Source organism: Hippichthys cyanospilos, chromosome 4 (assembly GCF_059441005.1).
Source record: "Hippichthys cyanospilos isolate Australia breed blue-spotted pipefish chromosome 4, RoL_Hcya_1.0, whole genome shotgun sequence".
Lineage (NCBI taxonomy): Eukaryota > Metazoa > Chordata > Actinopteri > Syngnathiformes > Syngnathidae > Hippichthys > Hippichthys cyanospilos.
In genome coordinates this window covers 5,125,286-5,151,148 of record NC_142372.1, presented here as the reverse complement: position 1 = coordinate 5,151,148, position 25,863 = coordinate 5,125,286, and the positions used below count along the sequence as shown (strand labels likewise).

Genomic DNA, 25,863 nt, shown 5'->3' with positions numbered 1-25,863 from the left:
GAGATGATCTGAACAATTTAATGTTGAAGAATTTGAATATGTCAAAAAGTATGTAAATAAGAAGGAAAAGAGTTCGCAACTTTTAAAAAAAAATTGAATAGTTAACAGTTGCAATGTTTGGAATCATTCATAATGTGTAGATAGTTGTAGTTAAGACGAGCAAAAACATTTTCGATTTTGGCTTCTTTTTTGAAATTTTGAAAAAAAAAATTGCGGTAAATAATACACTGAACAGTTTGAACTTGGAACTTGAGGATTGGTTAAAAAATTGGTGCTATTAAAGCAAGAAAATTCTGAGTTTTTTTGCTTTTATTTAGAAATTTGGGGGAAACAATTGTACTAAGTATGAGATGATCGTTTTAAAGTTGTGATGGATTAATAAATAAATCAAACAAAAGTAAAGATAGGTGATAGATCATATAAGCTATCAGTATTCACACAACCACTAATCATGTTTTCTTCATGCAATCTGGCGTGCGCTTGTGTGTTGAAGGAGGTGACAGTGAAGGAGCAGCTAGCTGCAAGGGGAAGAAGCCACCGACGAAGTCTCAGTTCTCCATCAGTTAACAGGGTAAAATCGCAAAACCATCACCACATTGATGACAAGTCATAGAAAGCAAAGCAAAAATATTCTACATCAGCACTTTCAGTATATGAAGTAAGCATTTTGCCTTCCTTTAAATGAGCTTCCTATTTTTTTAAACATTTGTTAACTTGTTCCATGATTAATAATTTTACAAGAAAGAAGTTGTAATTTACTGGAACATTTTATACAGCAGTATGACATTTGTATGATATTCATTTTCATATGATCAATAAATGGTAGCTAATTAATGACAGCAGTGTGTTTATACCTTTGCTTTGGTTAAAGTGTGTGTATATATATATATATATATATATATATATATATATATATATATATATATATATATATATATATATATATAAAAAAAACATAATACATATTTCTATTGACATTGTTTTGTCCATCCTCAGCTGTCTGGAAGTAGACAAGACCTGTCCACAACCTGCCTGCTGGAGGACAAGGTACGTCTGCACAATTTAAGAACACCAATATGGTAGCTTTTTTTAAAAAAAATATGTTTATCACTGCGGTTGTATCTTAGAATTCCTGCGAATTTCTTCAGTTTCAAAGTGTCCTATTTTTTGAAGTAGCTCGGCATATGTGTCCGTGTGGCATTCAGGGTCGCTGGGAGAGTCAGCAGGATATTTTCATGCCGTCGGCGTACCACCGCACGCTCCCCCGTCCCGCCTCGTCTCCCTCCACCTACTGCCCCGCGCAGTCGCCGATGCCACCGCAGCAAGCGTCGGCGCCATCTTTAACCGCCGTGGCCTCGCCACAAAACCAGGAGCCCGAGCAAGGTAAAACAGCCCCACGCCGTCGTTTTTCCTGTATCTTCGTCTTCTTCTGCGGCTGCTGCTTTTGCTTAGCGCAGGCTTTTTGATTATCCTTACAAATGCAGAAAAATATCAACCGCTCTCTTCGCTTTCATCTTCTATTCTAGCTTTTCCATACCATTTTCTCCAGCTTCTTTTGCTTTTCTTCTCACCTTCACTCATTCAATCCCAAAGACATGTTTTTACGTTTAGAGTCCAGGTATTCAATGCCAGGAATGTTTTTTAATTTATTTTCTGTTTTGCTTTGAAGTGTTTAGCTAAAGCCGGTATTAATTGAATCATGTACTTCATTAATCATTTGCTTTTGTAATTGATTACTTAGTACTTGATTCATTTAATAGCAGCCATTTTAAGATACTTCTTTACTACCTTTAGTAATTAGCTGCAAATGTCTGCAATTACTTTAATTGTTTTGTACCTAAAGGAATCAAATACATAAAGTAATCCATAACTGTAATGCTTACCTTACCTAATCAGTTACTTTAGATTACTCGAATATACCATTATTTTAGTAATTAATTCATTTTTTTCCAGCCATTTTTAAAATCTCCTTTGAGCAAATGTGAAAATTACCATCTTTTACCGTCTTTTCATCCGCTTAGTTTTTTCGCACCTTCTTCTTTTTTCAAATTCACCTTGTCTCGCTCCCCTTCCTTTTCATCATCTTTTCACCTTCAACTTGTCTTTTTTCTGTGCTTTTCTTTCTATTCTTTGTAATGACTGTAACGCATTATAAAGGGCTTCACGGAAATAAATCGTTCCTCATCCCCTGACGTCGAATTGAGGCTGCTTATTCTGGATTAGCTTTCAACAAAAAACATGACATGCCAACATCTCGTTTTATCCCGTTTAAATTTAGGATTGCACGCTCCCAATGTCGCTGTATAATGCTGATACTTTTCCCAGTCATATTTAATCCACAATCAATTTGATTGATCACAGTGCATTTTTTTCCTGCCTTTTTGCCGTGTTCTTCAGCTTCTCTGCTAACCTTCACAACTTCTCTGCCTCCTCAATTCCTTGCCTCCTTCCTCCTCTTCCTGGCCCCTCCCCCTCAGGTCGTTCAGGACTTGCTGCCTCTTATCTTTCAGTGAAGGCGTTGGTTCCGCAGATGCCCAAACTGCTCAAGTCTTTGTTTCCCGCGCGCGACGACAAGAAGGATCTGAGGCCGTCGCCGCACGGCCAGCAGGTGGGCAAAGACGGTCTCCGTCTTCTCTCTTCCTCCCCTAGACCAATAACTGGTCTGCCAGCCACAGCCTATGTATATGAAAAAAAATATCATAATTAAAAAAAATGTTAAAAAGAACTTCCTTCTCAAGGTCAACATGACGTTTGTTTTTTTTTTTCGTCCAGCAACAGCACATGCCACGCATCATGTCGCCACCAGGGGGGGATGAAAGCAGACTGAAAGTGGACATGGTGAGGATGCATCCAAGACGCTTGCCTCCCGTCCTTTTTTCCCCTCATCCCCCTCTTATTCTTTTTTTATACAACTATTCAAATTTAACTGCTTCACTGGCTTTCTATATTTTTTCGTGTAAGAGGGTAGCATGTCTTCCTAATTGTTGCAATGTTAGCATAGGTTCACGATTCTAAAAATACTCAGCATTTTACTTATTTTGTATGTAATTCGGAGTGTCATTATTACAAAATAAATTTAATGACCATGAATTAAAAAAATCAGGGAAAAAGTCAACTTTCCAGAGTAATTACGGTATTACAAATAAAATGATCATGTCATAAACTTAGAAGAAAAAAAATAGTATGTAGTACTAGTAAATATGACAAACATTAAATCATATCTGTGATGAATATGTTAATGTAATTAAGAAAACTCAATTGGGGCAAAATGTTGTTTTCATTTGTAAATTTGCAAAAATTGTAGCACAATTTGCTGAGTTATTGTTCTAGCAAAAACGTTGCACATTTCTGAGAAAGGAAACAAATTTAGAAACATAAAAAAGATACTGTAGCGTATCATTTCTCTGAAAGATTTTGCAAATGACGGCTGGTTTTGTGTGGTCCGCCCCGGCGGTCATCGCTAGGCCGCCCCGCGAGCGCCGGCGGCCAGAGAACGGCGCGCCGACCCGGCCGACGCCCCTACTCTTCCCGTGCATGAGCTGCATGACGGCGCCCCCCTCAGCCCGCTCAGCCAATCGTCCAGCGGCTACTTCTCGGCCAGCGTCTCCACGGCGACCCTGTCCGACGCCCTGCGGCCCCCCTCCTCGTCATCCTCTTCTTCCTCCCTCCCGGCGGACGCCGCCAATCACGACGGCGCGGCCGCGCGCCGCTTCCTCTCTGAACAGAAGCCGCCCGACGAGCCCGCCCTCCCCGACTGGTTGACGGACGGAGCCCAGGTGGCCCTCGGGGGCGGCAAGGCGGGCACCGTGCGCTACGTGGGGGTCGCCCACTTTGCGGAAGGCCTGTGGGTGGGCGTGGAGCTGGACTCCCCCGCAGGTGGGAAACCAAATCCAAACTTAAGCCTTCGTCACGCCGCAAACTTACGACTACAAAAAACAGGAGAAAGGAACAGTCGTAAAATGGAAAAAAATAAGTTTGGATTTTATTTTATTTTATTTTTTAAATGCAATTCGTGTAAAGTTAACTAATTGTACAAATACTTTGAGTAATCCAATTCTATATACATCCCAAAAAGATGCGGAAAAAAAACAATATTGAGAATTGCAAGAATATGAATAAGTGAAAAAAATTTGACACAAATTATGTGAGGAACAAAGTCATAACTTAAGCAAAAAAAGTTTCCAAAAATTACATTAAAAATGTATAAATTAAGGATGTAATAATAAGAGCAAAAATGTATAATATAGTACTGTATGTGTTAAAAACTGTTCATTTCCAATACCAATGAGAAAAAAAAACGCAAGTACGAAAACAAAGTCCCAAAAAAGTCCAACGGTAATAGGATAATTAAATTGAGAGACAAAGTGGGGAATTTACAAGAATTTTTGAGGAGGAAACGACTCTATTGCATATATAATCTTCGATCAAGATTAAAAAATAAAAAAGGAATACTACAAGGCGAAAAAAGTACATTTATGTGAATAGGGTAAAAAAAAAAAAGAAATTGGTGCATGTATACATATCTTTATTTGAAACATAATTAGTTTTGCGATTTAGCACAGAACCGCTAATATTGCCCATAAGCAAGTTATATTTTTCTGATGCCCGCGAACATTACGAAAGGTCGAAAGTAAAAACCGCATTCGTAAACGACTTCATAAAAGCTTTGGGAACAAGATTGCGTTATTTTCTGAGAAAGCCATTCTCTTCTGATTTATCGATGTTTTCATTTTGCCGCTTTTCAGGTAAACACGACGGCTGCGTGGGCGGCCAGCGCTACTTCCGATGCCGGCCCTCGCACGGCGTTCTGGTTCGGCCCGAGCGCCTCAGCTGCCGCCGCGGGCCGCCCCCCGCCGACGGCGCCCCCGTCCTCCGGGGGGACGGCCGCAAGTCCTGGAGCAGCTGAGGGCCCCGGGCGCCGCCTCGGACCGAGGGGGCATCAGATAAGAGCTTTTCCTTTTCCGCCGTTTCCCGGCCCGCGCGGGCGGCCGTCTCAGGGACCGCGGGCGAGGGAGGGGGCGGGGTCCCGGAAACGAGCGGCCGCCTTTTTTCGCCGCTGTGTGCAATAAGTGGGCTTTCGGGCGACGCCGAGGACGACGCGCCCGGCCCGTCGGGATGCTTGAGCGAGTGCGTCTTATGTGGGCGGGAACAACTGTTGTATCATCGTAGGAAAACAAAAAAAAAAAGCAAGACGTCGTGCACTTCTTAGTGTACGTCCTCGAGACGGAACGTCCTTGCCGCGGATGCTTTTAACACATTTTTATTTTATTTGTTTTGTTTTTTTTTAAGAAGAAGAAATGACCTTATGACGGTCAGTAAATTGGTCAAATGATGTTAAATAGGGATAGGGACGATGCATTTGAGGTCTGCGCTCTGCAAACTGATGGGTTAAAAATAACCCCCCCAATACATATATATATATATATATATATATATATATATATATATATATATATATATATATATATATATAAACAACAGGATTATCAGGGCCACACTGAGGACAAAAAAAAATGGAAATGGCGCATCACTTGCCGACACAACATTTTAGGTTATTAATTTAACCCGAAACTCAAAAAAAAAATATAATAATAACCCCAAAATACTACATTTTTAGTGGGTTTTGCACAAAACAAAACAGGTTTATATAGATAGTTGTAATACACAAAAAATGTGGAAGGAGAAAATGTCCATTTGCAAAAGTTTTATGCAAGACAAGAATGATGAATCAAGATGGAAAAAAATGACAAGAAAATGTTCATTTGTGAGAATTGAGTCGTCCTTGAGAGACGATTTTCAGTTTTGCGTGAATCACATCATTAAATCACAGGAGTAGAGTCATAAAATTACAAAAAAAAAATCATGTGAATCATGTAACATTCATTAAAAAAAAATTACACTAATTATGCCATCCATATTCTGTTTATGTACCATGTAGGTATTGTACATTTATGGCAATTTCATAAAGGTACAATAAAAAGTTAGAAGTTACAAGAGCATTTCTTGTCATTTTACAGCAATTAAAAAAAAAAAGGCTACTCAGTGTGGCCATAAAAATGAGTACATTGTAAAGAAAATAATATGAATAATCCTTGTTTTGCGTGAGTGTCATCAGTATTTGTGCGTGTTGACAGACATATCGTCACATTGACTTGATTTCTATTGAAATGCACAAACGTTTCATGAAGCCTTCTTTAGTTATTTGAAACATTTTCAATTGCACAAATGATTTCCTGGAATTATGGCTGCTATTAACACTCCGCGCTCACGTTTTCTTTCCAAATGGACCACCGATGAGGCACTTTTGCGAGCAGGACGCGCACACCTGACACCTGATGAGTTCATTGCTTTTCTTTATTTTGTTTTATTTTTTCAAATTGCCATTTTTAACACGCAATGGGGGAAAAAAGAGAAACTAAAATGAAGGGATCAGAACAAAGGAGTCCTACTGAAATATTAAAAAATAAGAAATACATTTTAAAGAATGCTTTAAATTTTGAAAAAAATTTTTAAAAATATATATTCATATATATGTAAAATATATATATATAGATATATATTTATATATTTAACTGATGTTTTTAGGCTAAAAAAATATATATATAAAAATTATTTTAAGCTTAAAAAATATATAGAAATTCCAAAATTTGATTCAACATTTAAAAAAAAAAGATTTTTATTAAAAAGTACATGTAAACAAAGTGAAAGAATAAAGTCTTATCGTCAGTAAACAAATTTTATTTTAGCAATTTTGTTTTTGTATCCAAAAGGTGTAAATTAAAGTTAAAAATATACCTTCCCATCAAGAAAAAAATTAATTTCCTCCATGAATTTCTGATGAATTTTGTCATACAGAAAACGTAATCTAGTGCATTTCTGTGAAAACGGTCCTATGGAATATTCCAACTCTAACAAGAAAATTTATATAATGAGAAAAAAAGTCTCAACTTTCATTTGAGCGTTTTAAAAGAATAAACTTGTAGTCTTACAAGAAAAGCGACCATATTGAGGATAAAGAAGAGGAAAAAAATGTACATGACAAAATTTGATGAAGAAAAACCGACGAAGAAAAGATGCAATTCAAAAATGACGTCAATTACAAAAAAAAGCCACATTTTTTGTTTTAAATATTATAAGCGTTATTTGTTTAATAGCAATTTTATCAAATATTCCACTCAATTCCGCTTTTTTTCCTTGTTTTTTGTTTTAATCAAAGTATATTTCGAAACTTGTCGTTTTTTTAACGTTGGAAAACTGGTGCAATCCTGAGAGAAAAAATGAAGACGCTTAAAGGAAGATGAGCTTTGCTTGGTTGTTAGCGCAGGTGACGGATGGTTAGCTCGCAAGTCGGCTTTTGGGGGTTTTTTCTCGCCCCCGTTATTTGGGCTTGAAGAAAAGCAAAGGATGTGTACATGTTGGATCTTGGAAGGTTTAAAAAAAAAAATAAGGCCACAACAATAAAGAAAAAAAAAAATCACAATTTAAAGCCCTGCCTCTTTTCACCAGGGGTGCGAAACATGTGGTGCGTGGGCCATACATTGGCCATTTAACAACAAATCAAACCTCAAGGCAGTTAATATCATTTTCTAGTAAGATTACACTCCGCGAGAACAAATTTTGTACAGTTAGGACATGACCGGATGTCATTTTCGGTCATTTCAAAACAAATTCATTCCAATTTTTTGGATTTTTCAAAATGGGTCTCTATTACTAGCTAGCATTCTATAGATAAGGAATCAGGTGAGAAACTCAATGCCATTTCACACTGGTAAATAATATGTTAGGGTGAGAAAAGCAGCTTTTGTTATACAAACGTGGGAGACATTGCCCCCTGGTGGTAGGATGACAAAATGCTTGAATTGACATACATACGGTAGCCGGCTTTTTTGACGTTAATATCGCGGAGGCTCAGCTTAAGTAATCGTGGCTGCCAGTACGGCGATCGCCATTAAAATTCGATTAATTTTGCAGCCCTGTTTATCGAGCAGAAAAATATCTTGTGTAAATCGTTCAATAAACAGGACAAAACAAAGGAATATGAGAAAAATGTAATTTCATGTCTTAGTTAAATGATGAATTAAAATGACAATTTTTACAACGCATTTCAAAAGTTAGCCATGAAATAATAAACGTATTACATGGTAAAATTGAGACCAAGTTAGCACGATTGTTGGCGCTAAAAGTGTAATGAAAAAACTGAAAATTCCGATGAAAAACATTACAAAAATAAGAGTATTGAAGAAACGAGAAATAAAATTATTTTAAAAAAGTCTAGTTACTTAAATTTTTAGTAAAATTAAAAAAATGTTGAAAAAAAGTAACAAAGATACGCTTAACAAGGCGAAGAAAAAAAAAGTGTCATAAACAAACATAATAAAGGCAGTAAAAAAAAAAAATTGCTTGTGAACTGAATTTTTCTCCTGAGCACAAAAATAGCCTCTCATGTCAATATTTACAAACTTGACTTTTTTTTTCTTATACCCATAACTTTGAACTTTTCACGTGTCAGTTGTGACGTCATCATGACAAAACACAGCTGAGCACAAGGGGGCGCTATTAGATGTAGTTGAAATCATGTATTTATTTTATTTAAGTGCTGTCAACTAAGCAATCCAATCTTTGTTTTGTTTTTCTGTTGTTACTAAGGGACGCCTATGAATTGCAGCAACTCACAAATATTTCATATCATCGCCACAAAAAAATTTGTTTCTCGCGTGCAAGACTGTTGAGCACGATTGTTTAGTTTTTAATTTAAATGTTTTCTGTCACTATGCTGCAATCCAAAGAGAGAACGTGTATTTGATGAAAAGGAACAGCTATCATCTTCTTTTCATTTGTATCAATTCAAACAGCAGTCTGATTAAAAAAAATAAATAAATAAAAAATATATACTTGGGTCTTTTTGTCGTTTTTTTCACACCTCGCTATTTTGTTTTTGTTTTCGATGTTTTTATACATTGCCTTGTTTTACAAGCTTTTTTTTAACTTCTTACACTACATGGTCATTATTTTGAATATTATTTTCACCATTTCAAAGAGTTTCAAAGTGGGGATTGAATTGGAATTGGGGTTTCGAAGTATGGTTAGGGTTTCAAAGTAGGGTTAAGGTTTTGAGCTGAGGTTAGGGTTTCAAAGTAGGGTTATGGTTTTGAACTGAGGTTAGGGTTTCAATGTAGGGTTAGGGTTTTCAACTGAGATTAGGGTTTCAAAGTAGGGTTAGGGTTTTCAACTGAGATTAGGGTTTCAAAGTAGGGTTAGGGTTTTGACCTGAGATTAGGGTTTCAAAGTGTTTCAAAGTAGGGTTAGGGTTTCAAAGTAGGGTTATATTTTTGAACTCAGGTTGGGGTTTCAAAGTAGGGTTCTGGTTTTGAACTGAGGTTAGGGTGTCAAAATAGGGTTAAGGTTTTGAACTGAGATTAGGGTTTCAAAGTGTTTCAATGTAGGGTTAGAGTTTTGAACTGAGGTTACCTTTTCAATATAGGGTTAGGATTTCAAAGTAGGATTATGGTTTTGAACTCAGGTTAGGCTTTCAAAGTGTTTCAAAGTAGGGTTAGGGTTTTGAATTTAGGTTAAAGTTTCAAAGTAGGGTTATGGTTTTGAACTCAAGTTAGGGTCTCAAAGTAGGGTTTTGGTTTTGAACTCAGATTAGGTTAACAAAGTAGATTTAGGGTTTCAAAGTAGGGTTCTGGTTTTGAACTGAGGTTAGGGTTACAAAATAGGGTTAGGGTTTGGAACTGAGATTAGGGTTTCAAAGTGTTTCAAAGTAGGGTTAGGGTTTGAAAGGAGGTTACCTTTTCAAAGTGGGGTTTGGATTTAAAAGTAGAGTTATGGTTTCAAAGAGCTTCAAAGAAGAATTAGGGTTTTGAGCTCAGGTTAGGGTTTCAAAGTAGGATTATGGGTTTGAACTCAGGGTAGGGTTTCAAAGTAGGGTTTTGGTTTTGAACTCAGGTTTCAAAAAGTAGGGTTAGGGTTTTGAACGGAGGTTATGTCAGAGAAATCTATAGTAGAAGGCTAAGGCAAGCCCAAATCATGCTGAAAAATAGTAACTGAGACCAGCCAAGATTGACTTTTCTTGCTAGCAAGGGACGACTCAGCTCCCGCTCCGGTGGTTTTCGCCTCGGAGCCCAGCCGTCCCCGCTCGCTTTTTATTCATTCAGCAAAGCATTACACAATACAAGACATAACAAAAAGACATAACGAAAAGCCCAACCGCGCAGTTGGGCGCCGCTGATCTCAAACAACAACTGGAGGAAAGTTCAAGTTCACACTTTCCTGCGTCAACGGCTTTATCTAAGGACTTGGGCGAGATGGACAAGAACTGCATAGATGGATTGCAATACATGCTATTCTGGAATTAAAATAAAAACATAATGATAACAATATCTAATTTCTTTCACAGATTAGGGTTTCAAAGAAGGGTTAGGGATTCAAAGTGTTCCAAAGTAGGGTTAAGGTTGTCAAGGTAGGCTTAGGGTTAAGCTTTTGAACTGAGGTTAGGGTTTCAAAGTAGGGTTAAGGTTTCAAATAGATTCAAAGAAGGGTTAGGGTATTCAAGGGAGGTAGTAGGGTTATAAATGTAGGGTTAAGGTTTCAAATAGCTTCAAAATAGGGTTAGGGTTTTCAACAGAGGTAGCAGGATTACAAGTATGGTTAGAGTTGTGAACTGAGAATAGGTTTTCAAAGTAGGGTTAGGGTTTCAATGCAAGATGAAGGTACTGAACTGAGGTTAGGGTTTCAAAGTAGGCTTAGGGTTTTGAACTGAGGTTAGGGTTTCAAAGTAGAGTTAAGGTGTCAAATAGCTTCAAAGTAGGGTTAGGGTTTTCAACGGAGGAGGTATGCTTTCACAGTAGGGTTATGGTCTTGAACTGAGGTTAGGGTTTCAAGATACGGTTAGTTTTGAACTGCGGTTAGGTTTTCAAAGTAGGGTTAGGGTTTTGAACAGAGGTTAGGGTTTCACTGTAGGGTTAGGGTCTTGAACTGAGGTTAGGGTTTCAAAATACGGTTAGTTTTGAACTGCGGTTAGGTTTTCAAAGTAGGGTTAGGGTTTTGAACTGAGGTTAGGGTTTCACTGTAGGGTTACGGTCTTGAACTGAGGTTAGGGTTTCAAAATACGGTTAGAGTTTTGAACTGCGGTTAGGCTTTCAAAGTAGGGTTAGGGTTTTGAACTGAGGTTAGGGTTTCACAGTAGGGATAGGGTTTTGAACTGGTTAGGTTTACAAAGTAGACTTAGGGTTTAAAGTAGGGTTCTGGTTTTGAACTGAGGTTAGGTTTTCAAAGTAGGGTTAGGATTTCAAAGTAGGGTTAGGGTTTCAAAGACAAGTTTCAAAATGAAGTTTCAAAGGAGGCTTTGGTTTCAAAGTAAAGTTAGTACTTCAGCGGCGTTAGGGTTTCAAAGTCGCGTTATAAATTCCCATTTGAAATCAGTTTGATGAGTGCTTAGGGTTTCAAACGTAAGCATGGGTTTCAGCGGTTGGGGTTTCAAGTTTCCAAGTGAAGTTAGCGGTTTTGAAAATAGAGTGAGCTCCTGTCACCCTGGTCCCAATTCCCCCAAAACACTGGCTCCGCCCCCGCTGTAATTTCCAATGATCATGGATGTCGGCCATTTTTTTCCTCCATCTCCCAGCTTTGTTGACGCGCCCTCCGTGAAACTTAAGAGACGGTGCTCAAAAAAAAGTTGAGGTATTTAAGGTAGTGTTACAAAAATTGCCACATTTCCTTGACGGCGACACAACAAAGACAACGCAAGGCACTTGAAAGCAAATTCATGGCGCGTTCGTCAAACGATCCCAACGTAAATAATTCAATCGGTAAAAAAAAAAAAAAAAATAGCAAAACGGCTCAGTCATCGTTTGTTTTACAAACATTTGACGATGTACCGTCCGTCGGCTTGCTGTGTGTTCCATTTGAAGCTGCTACATGTGACTAAAAAAAAAAAAAAAAAAAACAAGCACCTTTATCAACAAATAAATCACACTTGGTGTTCAAAACATATAAGGCAGAAAAACTTTTTTTTTAAGTCGGAGTGAATCCACCAGATGAATACTTTGGCTTCTATCAACAGAAGCTACGTTTTGTTTCTACAAATGGAAACATTTGTGAATGTATATACATTATATATGTATATAAAAAGAAACTGCACCCTAACAATTTAAATGTTCTTGGATATATTCATATATACATGTGTAGCATAAAGAGGCATTCGTATTTTCAATATGTGACATAGACACACTGTTATGGAGAGACCTTTATGGTTGACACGCTAGCCAAATTTCGCACTTGATCACTTTCGTAGTCTTGCTGATCTCTTTTTATAATTTACACTATAAAATGAATGTACACGTATATATATATATATATATATATATATATATATATATATATATATATATATATATATATGTTTGATAAGTATGCTGCAGGTCACATTGTGAATCATTCATCAATATGTTGGCAAAGTTCATTTTTCCCCTCGCATGGTCAGAAAATGTGCATTTTTCTGCATTCATAACCAATCTTATTTTGATGATCAGTTTGTCAAGTCACATGACGTAACCCCCCCACCCCACCCCTTTTCTCTAAAACTATGTGCAGTTAGAAAGTGGTGAAAAGCAACCTTAAAAAAACGGCTCCTAAGTCGGGATTTATTTTTGAGGCTGGACCCTTGCCGTCACAGTGTAAGCGAGCGCGCTCATAGCTGGCGGTCAGCCGAGTGCGGCGCGAGGTATTTGGCCTTTTGCATACCGACGTCGCGACGTCGCCGGCTTTCAGTCGTCTTCCATCGCCTCCATCTTGATGTCCTCGCTCAAAGTCAAGACGCCCCCGTCAACTCCGTCCGCGGCCGCCTTCTCCGGACCCCGCTCGTCACTGAGGGCGGGCGGAGGCGGCGACCAAGACGGCCGCCGGCCCGCCGCCGACGCGCGGCCGCTCAGGGGGCAGCCCCTCGGCCCCGGTGGGCCCCCTCGACCCGGCGCGCCCATCCAGCTCGGCAGCAGTGTGGGAACCTGCCGCCGCAAACCGCACGCTTCAGTTATTTTCTTAGAAAAGTGCAATTTTATTAAATCAATAATTCACAAAAGTGCTCTGCCAAAAAGCCCCACAAAATTTGAAAATTTCTCCACAAAGCAAGCTAATGATTCACAAAATTCTGTGAAAAATTCTCCATAAAATTTTAAAGTTTATCTTCAACTGAGGACAATATTCACAAAAAAAAACTGAAACTTGCTCCACAAATTAATGATTCACAAAAACTGGAAAGAAAACACAAAATTTGAAATGTTATTGCTCCTCGAATTAAGCTAATTATTCACAAAACTGCTCTGCAAAAAATCCCCACAAAAATTTAAAATTGCTCCTCAAATTAAGTTAATGATTGATAAAACTAAGCGAGAAAAATCTCCATAAATTTAGAAAATTGTTCCTCAAATTAAGTTAATGATTCACAAAACATTTTTGCAAATAAATCTCCTCAAAATTAGAAAATTGCTCTTCAAACTGCGACAACATTCACAAACTGCTCAACAAAAAGCCCAACAAAATATGAAAATTGCTCTTCAAATTAAGTGAATGAATCACAAAACTGTAATAACATCTCCATAAAATTTGAAAATTGCTCCTCAATTAAGTTAATGATTAATAAACAGCAAAAACATCTCCATAAAATTAGAAATGTGCTCCTCAAATTAAGTTCATGATCACAAAACTGTCCTACAAAAATATGCACAAATTGCCCCACAAATTAGGACAGTGATTCACAAAACTGTTCAGCAGGAAAAAAAACTCCCCACAAAATTAGAAAATTGCGCCTCGAAATTTAGACGTTTCACAAAACTGCAAAAAAGAAATCCTCCATAAAATTAGAAAACTACTCCTCAAATTAAGATAACGATTCACAAAACCGTTGCGCAAAAAAAAGCTTAAACCCGGAAAATGACTCCTCAGATTGAGTCCATGATTCAGAAAACTGCAAAAAAATCCGCTCCGTAAAATGAGATCACTGCTCCTCAAATGAGGTCAATGAGTCACCAAACTGCTCCGCAAAAACAGCATCTATTTTGAGCTCGGCAGCGATAGCGGCAAATGGTCTCAGTTGAGCAACGCCTGGAAGAAAACTGGTACTTAAACTCCCCAAAAACCTATGAAATAGAAAACCCGGAAAACCTGCGCCGCACCTGCTCGTCGTTGGCGTCCGCCTCCTCCCCGTTGGACTGCGCTCCAGGACTCTGCGCGTCGATGCTGTGGCTCTCCAAGATGGCTGCTTCTTCCCCCAAAACACACCCTCCTCTTAAAATTCAAAAGGTAGCGGTCCACAGAGGAAGACATTTACCGATGTTGGCGCGTCTCTTGATGTCCTTGCGGCGGTTGGCGAACCAGTTGTACACCTTGAGGGACGTGACCTTCTCGAAGTCCAGAAGTTTCTTTCCTAGGGACGAGCGCAGCGCCAGGGACGATTTCGAAGAAGCGGGCCGGGGACGCGGACCCACCTGTTTTCTGGATGACGGCGTTGCAAGCCGAGGAGATCTCCTCCCTCCTGGCCTCGTCGGGATACTGATTGTCGCTGAAGTAGCTGCGGGCGAGGGGGCGGGGCGACTTAACGGGCGGGCGACTTAACGGGCGGCGCCCCGCGCCAAGACGCGAACGGCCGCAAAACGTTACCTCTCCATGACGGCCAGGCACTCTTTCCTCCAGGTGAATCGGTTCCCCCGGCGAAGGCGGAAGCCGCCCGAGGCGGGGGTCAGAGCGGGCGGGGCCTGCTGCCAGTCCATCACCACGTCCTCCAGGGTCAGCGGGGCGCTGTGCATGGCCAGCGTGGCGCCTGATGGACGTTACACATCAACCCTTTGCGCTCATGGGAAATGCTCACGGGGATTCAAGAAAAATTAAACAAAAATTCATTTAACTGAAAAGAATCAAATTGTGTGTGTGTGGGCGCTGGGGGGGCATGGCAGGGAAATGTTTTTGTTTACATCAGGTGGTGCTTTGGTGGTCTCATAAGGCTGAGCGGAAGGTAGTAACCAGGATTTTTACTTTAGCAATTTGATAGGATTTTTAGTTACAGTGTCCGGTTTCTTGACACGTGTTTTGCTTTGTTGGCACTCCAGTTGATTTTGATGTTGTTAAAACGCCTGTTTTTTCACTCCTTCATTGACTCCGTCGGTATTGGCTTCAGCACCCCGCATCCCTCATGAGGATAAGCGGTCAAGATGATGAATGGAAGGATGTTTTGCGGCCGGGCCGCTTTCCAACGACGCCATGAAGCCAGAGCGGCTTCAGTCAAATGACAGGAGCAAAAAAACTCATATTTCATAGGAAATTAAACCAATATGCCACCAAACGTAATATATCTGCATGTATTTAAATGCGGACAGACTAAAACATGATACAGGCCCTTTACGAAAAAAAAAAAGATTATGGTAGTGTCTGAAAATATCAAATTTTGTGAGTGAAAAATTCCAGATTCACAGTGAAAAACCCTGCGTTGTTGTTGAATTCAAGAAATTCTGCGAGGAAGTACTTCCACAGAGATGTGAAAAAGTCCTTGCCGGGCGCACTCTTACCTGGGCTGCTCTTCTCCAGCTGATACCATCTGAAGAAGGCTCGTTTCTTCTGCTCGCTGAGGTCGGAGCCGTGCTGCAGCAACCAGTGGGAGATGCGACTCTGGCTAATTCCTGCAAGAGGACCCACGCGGGTGAGCCCTTCGATGGGGCAAGGAGATCGAAGGTGGGCACACACCTGTCACCTGCGCCACCACCGCCTGGGAAATGCGCCTGCTGGCCAGGAAGCACTTGATCTCCTCCTTGATGACGCTACTGTCTCTCCTACAAGCACACATGCAACTTTTCATTTTCCTCCACTTTCCAAAATACCCCGCAGCATAGTTTGAATACTTTCATATTTTTTCTTTCACTTTTAATATATATATATATATATTCAAATATTGCCTCAAAATGTACCTCATCAAGTCTTCGACTTTCTCATCTACGTCCACGTCGTCGTCGCCCGCCTCAAACCCGAAGCCCGCTGCAGAAAACCTGCTCAGCGGCGACATCTTCCCAAAGGTTTGAGCTACCGTCGCCATGGCGACGGGCACGGCTACATCAAAGTTATTTGGCGATAGGCGACTGTCAGAGAAGACCGTCTGAGTGGCGGCGCTGGAAGACGAAGACGGCGGGTGCCGGTTTGAGGGGCGCCCACGCGGGCGTTCCAGGTGCTCCAAGGTGTCCAGGGCGTGGAGAAGCTCGGCCTGGCCAATGCCGGTTCTCCTCAGCCTCTGGAGGAGGTCGATCTGCTCGATGGTGAAGCGAGGCTCCTCACAATCCTGGAACATCCTACAAGATGACGCAGAAATCATTTTTTTAATCTTTGCCAACACATAATGCCTTAAAAATCTCTAATTGCATGTGTTTTGTCCTCCATTTTGTTTGTGTGCAGTACGTTCATATTATCGTGTCCATCTTATATCTTTCATCACTCATTCAATCCAAAAAAAATTTCTTTTTTTTAAGTCTTTGACTGAAGAAGGCTCTAAAAATAGCAGGAACTAAATTTAAAAACTTAAGTCATTCATGACGTTATGTAGTTAAGTACTAAAGTAATCAAGTATGTACTTTAGTATTTGATTTCATACTTTAGTATCTAATCAATTCCAGAAGAAATCGAGGGCTGCTGCAGCAAACGAGAGAATGAGGCAGCCACAGCTGCACAAGCTAACGTTAGAACGTATTATAATTATATAAACGACTCTAGGAAATTTTACATGTAAAAAAAAATGATAAGTGATCACCGAGGTGAAGTGGCTCAAATTGACTGACAATAGTTCCACCATGTTGAACAACAGCACTGGGTTTAAACTTTTCCTCGCCACACCAAAGCCCACTGAAAAAAACTGCTGATTTTTGACCAGCATGCTACGTTGGACACGCAAGCTCCACTGAGCGTCTCAATCGCTTTTGTGGGTCACAAAGATGAGCACTGCGCCTAAAAATCACAGCGGCCAGGTAGATTGCAAGCATGCCGAATTAAAAGGGAACTTTTAACGAACCGAAAGAGACTATAATGTATGAGTTTGAGAAGTTGCAAGTTAACATCTGGCAAAGGGTAGCAAAACGGCGGTTTGTTTAAACGGGGGTTCGGCCACCAGCACCTCACGTCAAGAAAATCAAGCGGGCCAATAAGAGCGTTTTAAACCCAGCAGTAGCTGAAAACTTGCCTTTCTTATTCAAGTAGACAGTCCTCCGGAGGTTTTAGTTGTAACGTGCGGATTCATGGATTGTCCCATTTACGCCGGAACACTTGCATTCCTTTAATTTTTCCCTCAAAATCGTCTCATCTTGACTGTATTTGGGCTTGGGCACACCGTCAGACAGATTCGCCTTTTGTCCGCCAGACGTACGCCATCTTGGAGACCGTCTTGCAAGGGACGATGGGAGTTGGAGTTTTAAGTCCAAGAGATAAACAAACACGAAAACGGGGTTCACGACTGTACGAAAAAAAAGCTAATTGCTTTTAAAAGATCGCATTTGGACATTTGGTTTATTTTATATCACTTCGAAAATACTTTATTTTGATTTAATGGACAACAGAATAACATGAAGAATAAAATCAAAAATTATTTTGACACTGTAGCCTATTTTTTTCATGTAGAAATATGTTTTTTTTAAGGATGTGTATTTAGGGTGTATATATAAACTAAACTGGCAAGATGGACACCTTCTTGGAGGCTGCCTTGCCTTGTATGAGTTTCAAATATAAGGTGCGCTTTATGACCATTTATGCCAAAATAACACTAGGAATTGCCAAAAAATGTTGTCAGTGAGTTTTGTTTTACATTATAATTACACAATTTCCTGGATATTTAATTATTACATGAACGAATCACAACTCACTGAAACTAGAAAAACTTTATTGAACTTTTTAAAAGGAAAATATACAGTGAGGGCTTGATAGGTAAAATCACGCTCCCAATAATTCCTTAAACGAGCGCGATGACGCGTCCTTGACATTTGACGACTCGATCGACGGTTGTTGCACAGTTCACCACAGAGGCGCGCGGACGAGCGCTCCTTTCCACGTGAGCGAGTCGGCCGCCTGCAAGGCAACAGGCCAATCCGTTAACTTCCATCAAGTTCCTCGTGAAATGATTTTTCGCTTACCTGCATTCTCTTGTGAAGAACCATCAACTTCTGGTTCAGACATTCGATTTCCTGAGAGAACGGCGAAAATGAGAAAAACATGAACAAAGGATTAAAAAAAAAATAGATAATCTACAAAAGATGTTTTGGTTGTTTTTAGTGACCTGGCTGAGTTTTTCATTTCGTCTCTGTTGTATTTGAGGCAGAAGTTCCTCAAGTCTCTGAATCTGCAGCAATTGAATACTTGGAAATTATTTCAAAAAAATAAATCAACTTCAATGCAACGTTTTAACTTGTAAACATTATTCCTCAAGACAAAATAAAATGTTTAATGTGTTGAATTGTATAAATCAGAATTTTGTATTTAAAAAAATAATTCAATTATGAAATCTGAATTTCTTCACTACTTTTGATTTTCACATCACATCATACTTGATTAGTGAAATAAATACAACAACAAAAACCTACATTTTAGATGATTTTTTTTTTTAAATGTGTTAGTTTCATACCCTCTTGTCAACGGAATGCAGTCTGCTCTTTATGCTCTTGTTGATCACTGTCAAGGGGATACTTTTGGGGTTGGGATGTACTAGAACCAAAAAGGGTGAAAAATGAATTAATATTCCCAGAATAAAAGTACAATTCATGTTTGTTTGAATATTATGAAATGTTTTTGGTGTGTTGACAAGAATCACGAATAATAATTATACCATAAAAGTGGCCAAACATGCACACAAATACCAGTGCGGTGTCACTTAGAAAGTTTTTCCTTTATTTATGGATTTTCATTCTGATTTGTGTCTCGTATGATTGATATTACCATGCTGAAAGATCTTGGCCACTTCAAGCAAGTAGGGCCTGTGAAGAGAAACATGTCATGTGTGTCATATATAAATATATATATATATATATATATATATATATATATATATATATACTACTATATCTATTCTAACATTTTATAAACCAATACAGTTATGTCAGTAAATATATCCAGTGTTTCCTTGTTTATCACAGGGTTTGTTCCGAAAAAAAAAACAACAAAGGAACCCAAATCTACAAGAAAGTTTTGTTTCTTTTTGCTTTTGTTCACATTTTTTTTAAGTTTCTTTCGTTAAAAAAAACAAACAAAAAAAACAAACGAAAGAAAGAATTGTCTGGTCTGACATAGGAGGAAAAAAATGTCAAGAAAATACTGAGGTACACTTATGATGAATTATGGTCTTAAATAAAAAATCCCCCCCCAAATTTTGAATTTAAATATATATATATATATATATATATATATATATATATATATATATATATATATATATATATATGTTTTTTTTTAAATAAATATGTAACAAACATATTATTTTTATTTAAAATGATTAATTGCAAGAAAAATAGCATGAGAAACCTGCAAAGAAAAAGTTATGGTGATTTGTGAAAACAAGCAATAGCGTAAACCATGATACAGCGGGGGAACACTGTACTACAACAAATGAAACTAACATCCAAACTATGTCAACATATCTTCTTGAAATGTACACACGTGTGCTTGCTGTTTGCTGGGAGGGAACTGTTCAGAGGGATCAGAGATCCACGCTGGTTTCTGATCTGAACAAACACAAAATCACTGATTAAGCAACAATAAACCAAAATCATTATACTGTATGCTGCTGACCTTGAATACAACATCTGAAGTGTTCAAACCAAAGGAGGAGGCGATGATCTGAAAAGGAAGCGAACATAAAAGACACTTCAATCCTGAATTGGCTTGCGAGTGTGTGTTTTTGCGTGTGTATTGCCGTGACAGCGGCGTAAACAGGGAGTTACCTGTACAATGGAGGACCTGTCCGTCGCATGAGGAATTGACACCTCCCGAAGAGCCACAACTCTCTCATCTGAGTTACACATCATTTGTTACACATTAGAGTTTGACACGATAAAATGCATGACTACATTGGATTTTACGTGGGGAAAAAAAATGGTATTCAAGAGTCAAAGAAAGCTATTACAAGTCTCTGAAACAAAATGTTTAATTTGATGATTTTATGTTAAGTCCAAAATTGTACTTAATGTTAGCGTTGTAGAAAATGCTGATTAACTGCAGTTGATTTTGAGAATTTTTGCAATAGTTGAAAAAAAAGCGTGGTCTCTAAATTGCCAATTTTCACCTATCGCGGTTAAGCCTGGAACGCATTACCGCGGTAAACGGGGGTTATGTGAGAATATGTTAGCAAGGCTAGATAAAATTGTCGAGTCTGAATACAAAATTATAACATTGAGAACAAAAAACAATACTGTTTGAAATAAACTCGACGGTTACTAAAACGAGCGCCATAAAGACAATATTATGGGATCGCTTTAAATTTATGAAGATTAAAAAAAAGGGCATATTCGTGTCATGCTCCAAGGACAACGCTATTATCACGGGAAATAAAGAAAAATAGTTTTTCTCTTTTTTTTTCTCCAAATAGACTACGACCTGAAGTCCACATTGTTATCGTAAAAAAATGTACTTTGCGCACATGTGGCTTTTTTCCAGGTCGATAAGAACACCTGTCAAATGCAGCTGTTGACATTAACGTGTAGAAAAGATCCATATACACGTTTTATTCGAAACCAAATTCTAAATAACAGTTCAATGCAATTACGATCCGTGTTTTTATGTTCATTGTAAATATTGATCGAAAAAAAAAGCTAACGGTTGCCATGGCGACGGGGACGCTTGGCCTTTCGATTGCGTGGAAATTTCTCGGTCGTTGAATTAAGTATAACACCTGTCGCAAAACAACAACAAACCGTTTTTGTCGAGTCTTCTGAGCGCGAGCCAAGCCTTGGTGACGCTCGTGGGGGCGTCAAATCCAACGTTGGACATCTTTTTCTTTTTTCTTCAACGTCGTCGCGAGGTAGCAGTGATTGTGGGCCGGTCGCAAATGACCCAATAGATCCGACCAATTTTCAAAATAAAATCCCATTCATTTACATTGCAGAACAAAAACAGTGCAGCCTGTTAGTTTATTTTGAAAAGCACCAGAGGAAAATGTTCACATGCAATTGAACGACCGCTCTCACATTTATTACCTACAACAGCATATCGCAATTTACATACTGTAACTGTTCTTTCACACAAATTAGTTATTTCAGAAAAAAAAAAATATTATTTCACCTAAATTTCCCATTTTGGAGCAACTCGCATGCCTCCAAATTGACGTTTTGTAATATTTCCCACACACTTTAACAACCAGATCTTCCTCAAAAGCGCCATTCCTCAGCTCTCATCTCTCTCTTTTTTTTTTTTTCATTTTTAAGAGGTAATGGAAATCATATTGTTGGGACTCAGAATTTCAATCCAGTAGCCATCTGGGTCCTGGATGAAGGCCAGCCCTTTCATTTTACCTGGGTAACAAAAACACAATAAAATAATTATACGAACAACAACAACAATAATAATAATAGCAAAAACTAAAGGGCTTGATTAGTTTAGTAGTGACATTAGTAGTCATGTGATCAAGCTTACTGCAGTAAATTATTCCATTTTATATAACTGGTCAGAAAAAACATGATCACCATTTTATTTAGTGAGTTATTGTTTTCTTTAAATGTTAACCATGTGCCCAAGCACATTAAAGATCAGGAAACCTTCATTGTTTTCTTAAAGTCAATGTCAAATGTCTCACCGTCATCAGGTTTCTTGACGAAAGTGACACCTTGCTCTTCAAACAGCTTGCAGGCCTTGTTGACGTTCGGCACTGCAATGCCAATGTGGCCTGTGGAGAAAAACACAAATTTTAACAGGGTTCCTGCAAGTGCTTTTTATGCCGTGGCGGGGACAGTACACTTTTATTTTCAAATTAAGAACAAATTAATTGGAACATCAATCAACTTATTGGTAAATTGTATTGGAGAAAGTAAGAGGGTACGTGACTCCAAAAATATTGCATAGGGGTAATATAATAGGCAAAATGGTTGCGACACACTGTGTTGGCACTTTGAAACGGTCCTTTTCAAATGATGTGCAAACTTACCAAAGCCTCGTGGATCCGAGTTCCCGTTGTGGTATGACTGGCTTTCATCAGACTCTGAACCCCAGTTGCTGGAAGCCGAGCGCAAACATAAAATCAACAGTTGGAAACCTGAAGTACTCGACCGCAACTTCCACAACTCTGTTGGGTCCGTTTTAAACCACGAGGCGTGTTCAATGGCGGACACGTCAAGCGTGAAACGCCGCTCTTGGGACAAGGCGGCCATTTTAGGGAAGCGGTCGGAGAGACCCTTACTGCGTCAACTCGATAGTGGCCCTGCGGGAGAAAGTCCAGCGCGTCCTCTCGTTTACGTCGGCCGGGATCTCGTTCTTGTCTTCGTAGCCCAGGAAGAATAGGGAGAAACGCATTGAGGGGAAGTCGAATCTCTGCAGCAGGCTGCGGGGGCAGATTGGACACGCAAACATTTGTACAGCTATACTTGTGAGAACACCCTAACCTTAACCACCAGAAATGATTTTCTAAACCCTACTAACAAACTAAACAATTCAAACCTGTACTCTAAAAGCAAGTTCAAAAAAGGCCTGAACGAGTGAGGACCAGCCTAAATGTCCTCGCGTTTCTAAAATGTCCTCACTGTGTTGGTAACAAACTCACAAGTTTAGCCGTAGTGGATAAGTGTCAAACTCCAGTCCTGGAGGGCCGGTATCCTGGATGTTTCTCGGTTTTCTCTCCCCAACACACCATCTTCAAAATGTTTATCTTATTAAAAAGCTATGTGGGAGCTTTGAAAAGATCCTAACCATTTGAATCAGGTATGTTGGAGAGAAGGTTTGAAAACATGCATGATACCGGCCCTCCAGGACTGGAGTTTGACACCTGTGCCATAGAGGAAAACACAAACACACACACACGGAATGAGCGTATGTTGATACTCACGTCATGCCAAGAATCCTGGTGTAGAAATCCAAGGACTTCTCCGGATCCTTCACTCGCAGCATCGTCTGCTGCATGATGAAGTCCTACACAACATACGCAAATGCCGTATTCACAATCATAACAAGGACATTTTTATTGGGAAAAATGTCTACTTTTTTTTTCAAGGAAAAAATCATTTACTAATCAAACCAATTATTACGGCTATCCCATATTTTTAATTGGGGCTAGCACATTTCCATCAAATAAAAGCAGAAACCTCCTAGTTTATTTTCTTGGCATAAAACGTTTTTTTATTGCCAATCGATAATTTTAAGTCACGTGGTAGGATTGAATGCAAAAATGCAAGTGAAGAAAATGTCTTATCCTAACGCAAGCCTGTGAAAAATGGCATCCAGCCAAATGGCATCTCTGCGCGAGCGTACACATGGAACTCGTAACCGTTCTCACCTGTGTGCGGCTGTGTGTGTGTAGTGACAAATGTCAAGGTGATAAACCTTAGAACTTGACAAGTCCCTTTCACATTTGTGACCCCCAAAATGGGCAAAGCCGAGAAGGCCTGAGAATATTTATAATATCACAAGAAAAAAAAGGGCAGAAAGAAGGAAAACATAACTACAGCGTCATCGGGAAAGTCATAAAAAATAAGACGATAAAGTAGGAAGACTGTAAGGAATACAAAATAATGCATGCAGCATGGTGAAAAAAATATTAAATTAATTGTTTGATTAGTGCAAGAAAAAAGCTATACATTTTCAGAAAAAAAAGCCACTGCGTAACCATTAAAAATCAGGCTGTAGGTAAAATTAAGTTACCATTCACGGGAAGAAAATCATAATACTACAAGAAACACAATATTACAATAAAGAAGAAAACGTAATTTCAAAAACCATAATCCATTATTAGAATAACGTCACTAATTTATGAGAAATGTTACAAAACAAAGTCAGCATATTACAAGACAAAAGCTGTAATATTTTTAGAAAAACATTACACAATTGATGAGTCATATGCTTATAACGCACCCTCAAACAACAAACACTATTTGCTTCCAATTTAAAACACTGAACCAATTTGAATGTCGAAAAACACGAAAAACGTATTGATCAGAAGTTGAGTGCATTTTATCTACAGCGAAGATTTATGTTTCTTAATTTTATAATTATTATCATGATCATTATGTGGTCTAAAATACTTCAGATTTTTGCTTATTTCCATAATATTTTAAGGTGTTACTAGAGGTGAGATTAGGAGAGAAGAATTCTAGATTTACAATATTACTATGAATAAAAAAAATAAATACATATTACTTGTTATTTTTTTAGAGCAAAAGTTTACATGTTACCAACTTAGGGGAGGTTATTTTCAAGACAGCGAGAGTGTGTCGTGTCGAAAGTTGAAACAGAGAGCTCACACTCGAATGCCGAAGGCTTTCCTGTCACAGTTTGAATGAATGGCAGCAGACGGGGCAAATATTCACACAGCCATTCTTATTAGACAGACTGAGGGAGGGAGGGGGGGGGGGGGGGGGGGGGGGGGGGGGGGGTCCAAAGAATCTCAAAAATCTTCATGACCATACATACAAGATTTAGTTGTTTAGTGTGGGTAGTAGAGTAAAATGGAAAGTTCAATTAACAATGGAACATCTCGTTTAGTGGGAGAAATGATTCTGGGAAAATGATCTGAAAAACACGTGGAAAGCTGAGGAATGTGGAAAAGGAGACATGATTAGATTGCATATACGGTATGGTTTAAAAATATAATCGAATGAGTTTATTCCTGAATGAGTTGATTCAATTTCGAATGGTAGAAAATTGGAAAGAGGTCATTATGCAAAAAAAAAAAAGAAAGTTTATCCCAACCGTTCCACCCAAAACTTTTTCATGACATATTGAAAAGCACAAGGTAACAAAAGAGCAGAACAATTTTAAACTAAAATAATTTGAATCCGCTCATGTGGAAAAATGAAAGATGAATTACATAACAAAATATTACCTCCGTTCATTTAAATTGGAAAAAAAAATTGAGAATTGTGGGAATTATACGAAAGTTGGAAAACATAATTTACACGACCTTTCGAGTTTGATAAATATTTTGAAGTTGGAATATTTTGATTTAGGGTGGAAATTTCGTTATTCTCTTCAATCTGGCAAGTGCTAGGCTAGCTAGCTTGTCACTCAAGTTAGCTTCGTAGTGCTAACTCAAACATGCGAACCTTACGTCAAAATATAGTGTGCCCGTTTTTTTGCATTAGTAACACAAACTATCAGCACAACTCTGCACACACATTCAACACTTTGAGTACGTAATAAACATTTAATGCAAAGTGACAAATCAAAACTCGACAAACTTGTCCGATAATGCACACAGTCCGACAGTCACCGGGAGCTGGCGTGTGATCGGCTGGCCCCGACCGGGTTTTGACAGGTCAAAAAAAATCATTCTCCCGCAAAACGGTGACAAAAAAGTATTTACCTTGGTAATGGGGTCTCCATCTTTACATGCCGCTGCCACCAGCTCGTCCGATAGTCCTCTGTCGCTCATTTTGTCACAGAGAATTTAGCTCAGTAACTGAATGGCATGTTATGAAGAGTTCGGCGGTAATCGTCTACACTCGGCTCGGACTCGGTAGCCTTCGGCAAAGGCGGAGCTGCCGGGGTAAAATCGCAAGTCACTAACTTGACTCTGATTGGCTGTATCTCTGCCAATCGCCAAAGCTACGCTCCTAAAAAATAACACCGACTGAAATAAAACCAACTAACTTGTGAAATGTTTTCATGTAAATATTCAGATGTATTACAATGTAAGGTTAATACGTATCACAAATT

The 25,863-nt window shown here is 38.9% G+C and overlaps 4 protein-coding genes across 6 annotated transcripts in view; 1 reads left to right on the top strand and 3 right to left on the bottom strand.

Moving 5' to 3' along the window:
* The window catches only part of kif13ba (kinesin family member 13Ba), a 30,304-nt gene extending 24,869 nt beyond the window's left edge, over positions 1-5,435 (top strand). Inside the window, exons 31-37 of one of the 2 annotated variants that reach the window (XM_088412492.1) lie at positions 494-571; positions 997-1,047; positions 1,206-1,383; positions 2,511-2,608; positions 2,773-2,838; positions 3,465-3,876; positions 4,746-5,435. In XM_088412492.1, coding sequence (XP_088268618.1) covers positions 494-571; positions 997-1,047; positions 1,206-1,383; positions 2,511-2,608; positions 2,773-2,838; positions 3,465-3,876; positions 4,746-4,906 — 1,044 coding nt within the window. In that variant the 3' untranslated portion in view covers positions 4,907-5,435. Of the gene's footprint in view, positions 1-493; positions 572-996; positions 1,048-1,205; positions 1,384-2,477; positions 2,609-2,772; positions 2,839-3,464; positions 3,877-4,745 lie in introns of both variants that reach the window. The other variant, XM_088412491.1, reaches the window with a different exon arrangement.
* A 7,147-nt stretch (positions 5,436-12,582) lies between these two features.
* On the bottom strand, positions 12,583-17,386 carry LOC148424362 (homeobox-containing protein 1-like). 2 transcript variants are annotated; one of them, XM_088412493.1, is made up of 9 exons: positions 17,207-17,386; positions 15,951-16,325; positions 15,730-15,815; positions 15,555-15,665; positions 14,653-14,812; positions 14,481-14,563; positions 14,324-14,419; positions 14,169-14,257; positions 12,583-13,001 (listed from the first exon to the last, which is right to left on the bottom strand). In XM_088412493.1, the coding sequence occupies exons 2-9, from the start codon at positions 16,322-16,324 to the stop codon at positions 12,765-12,767; spliced, it is 1,236 nt and encodes a 411-aa protein (XP_088268619.1). In that variant the 5' UTR covers position 16,325; positions 17,207-17,386; the 3' UTR covers positions 12,583-12,764. The 2 variants fall into 2 exon arrangements, with proteins under 2 accessions (XP_088268619.1, XP_088268620.1); XM_088412494.1 differs by having other exon boundaries at positions 14,169-14,254.
* Positions 17,387-17,938: 552 nt separating this feature from the next.
* On the bottom strand, positions 17,939-21,059 carry LOC148424361 (uncharacterized). The gene is made up of 9 exons (XM_088413609.1): positions 20,919-21,059; positions 19,950-20,017; positions 19,798-19,845; positions 19,666-19,730; positions 18,949-18,986; positions 18,638-18,717; positions 18,293-18,355; positions 18,150-18,200; positions 17,939-18,084 (listed from the first exon to the last, which is right to left on the bottom strand). Exons 1-9 carry the CDS (start codon positions 20,992-20,994, stop codon positions 18,031-18,033), a joined length of 543 nt encoding a protein of 180 aa, XP_088269735.1. The 5' UTR covers positions 20,995-21,059; the 3' UTR covers positions 17,939-18,030.
* Positions 21,060-21,103: 44 nt separating this feature from the next.
* glo1 (glyoxalase 1) lies at positions 21,104-25,671 on the bottom strand. The gene is made up of 6 exons (XM_088413350.1): positions 25,511-25,671; positions 23,039-23,121; positions 22,397-22,537; positions 22,145-22,212; positions 21,797-21,886; positions 21,104-21,515 (listed from the first exon to the last, which is right to left on the bottom strand). Exons 1-6 carry the CDS (start codon positions 25,577-25,579, stop codon positions 21,424-21,426), a joined length of 543 nt encoding a protein of 180 aa, XP_088269476.1. The 5' UTR covers positions 25,580-25,671; the 3' UTR covers positions 21,104-21,423.
* Between the last annotated feature and the right edge of the window lie 192 nt (positions 25,672-25,863).

Coding starts and splice junctions, on each gene's coding strand:
- LOC148424362 (XM_088412493.1), bottom strand. CDS start 16,324: ATGTTCCAGGATTGTGAGGAGCCTCGCTTCACCATCGAGCAGATCGAC. Junction 14,813..15,554: donor GCTGGAGAAGAGCAGCCCAG/GTAAGAGTGCGC, acceptor AACGTCCATCAG/GCGCCACGCTGGCCATGCAC. Junction 14,420..14,480: donor CGCCGTCATCCAGAAAACAG/GTGGGTCCGCGT, acceptor GCTCGTCCCTAG/GAAAGAAACTTCTGGACTTC.
- LOC148424361 (XM_088413609.1), bottom strand. CDS start 20,994: ATGTCCAACGTTGGATTTGACGCCCCCACGAGCGTCACCAAGGCTTGG. Junction 18,201..18,292: donor GAAATGAAAAACTCAGCCAG/GTCACTAAAAAC, acceptor CCGTTCTCTCAG/GAAATCGAATGTCTGAACCA. Junction 18,085..18,149: donor TTCTTCACAAGAGAATGCAG/GTAAGCGAAAAA, acceptor GTTGCCTTGCAG/GCGGCCGACTCGCTCACGTG.
- glo1 (XM_088413350.1), bottom strand. CDS start 25,579: ATGAGCGACAGAGGACTATCGGACGAGCTGGTGGCAGCGGCATGTAAA. Junction 23,122..25,510: donor ATGGAGACCCCATTACCAAG/GTAAATACTTTT, acceptor TATGTTGTGTAG/GACTTCATCATGCAGCAGAC. Junction 21,887..22,144: donor CTCGGATCCACGAGGCTTTG/GTAAGTTTGCAC, acceptor TTTTCTCCACAG/GCCACATTGGCATTGCAGTG.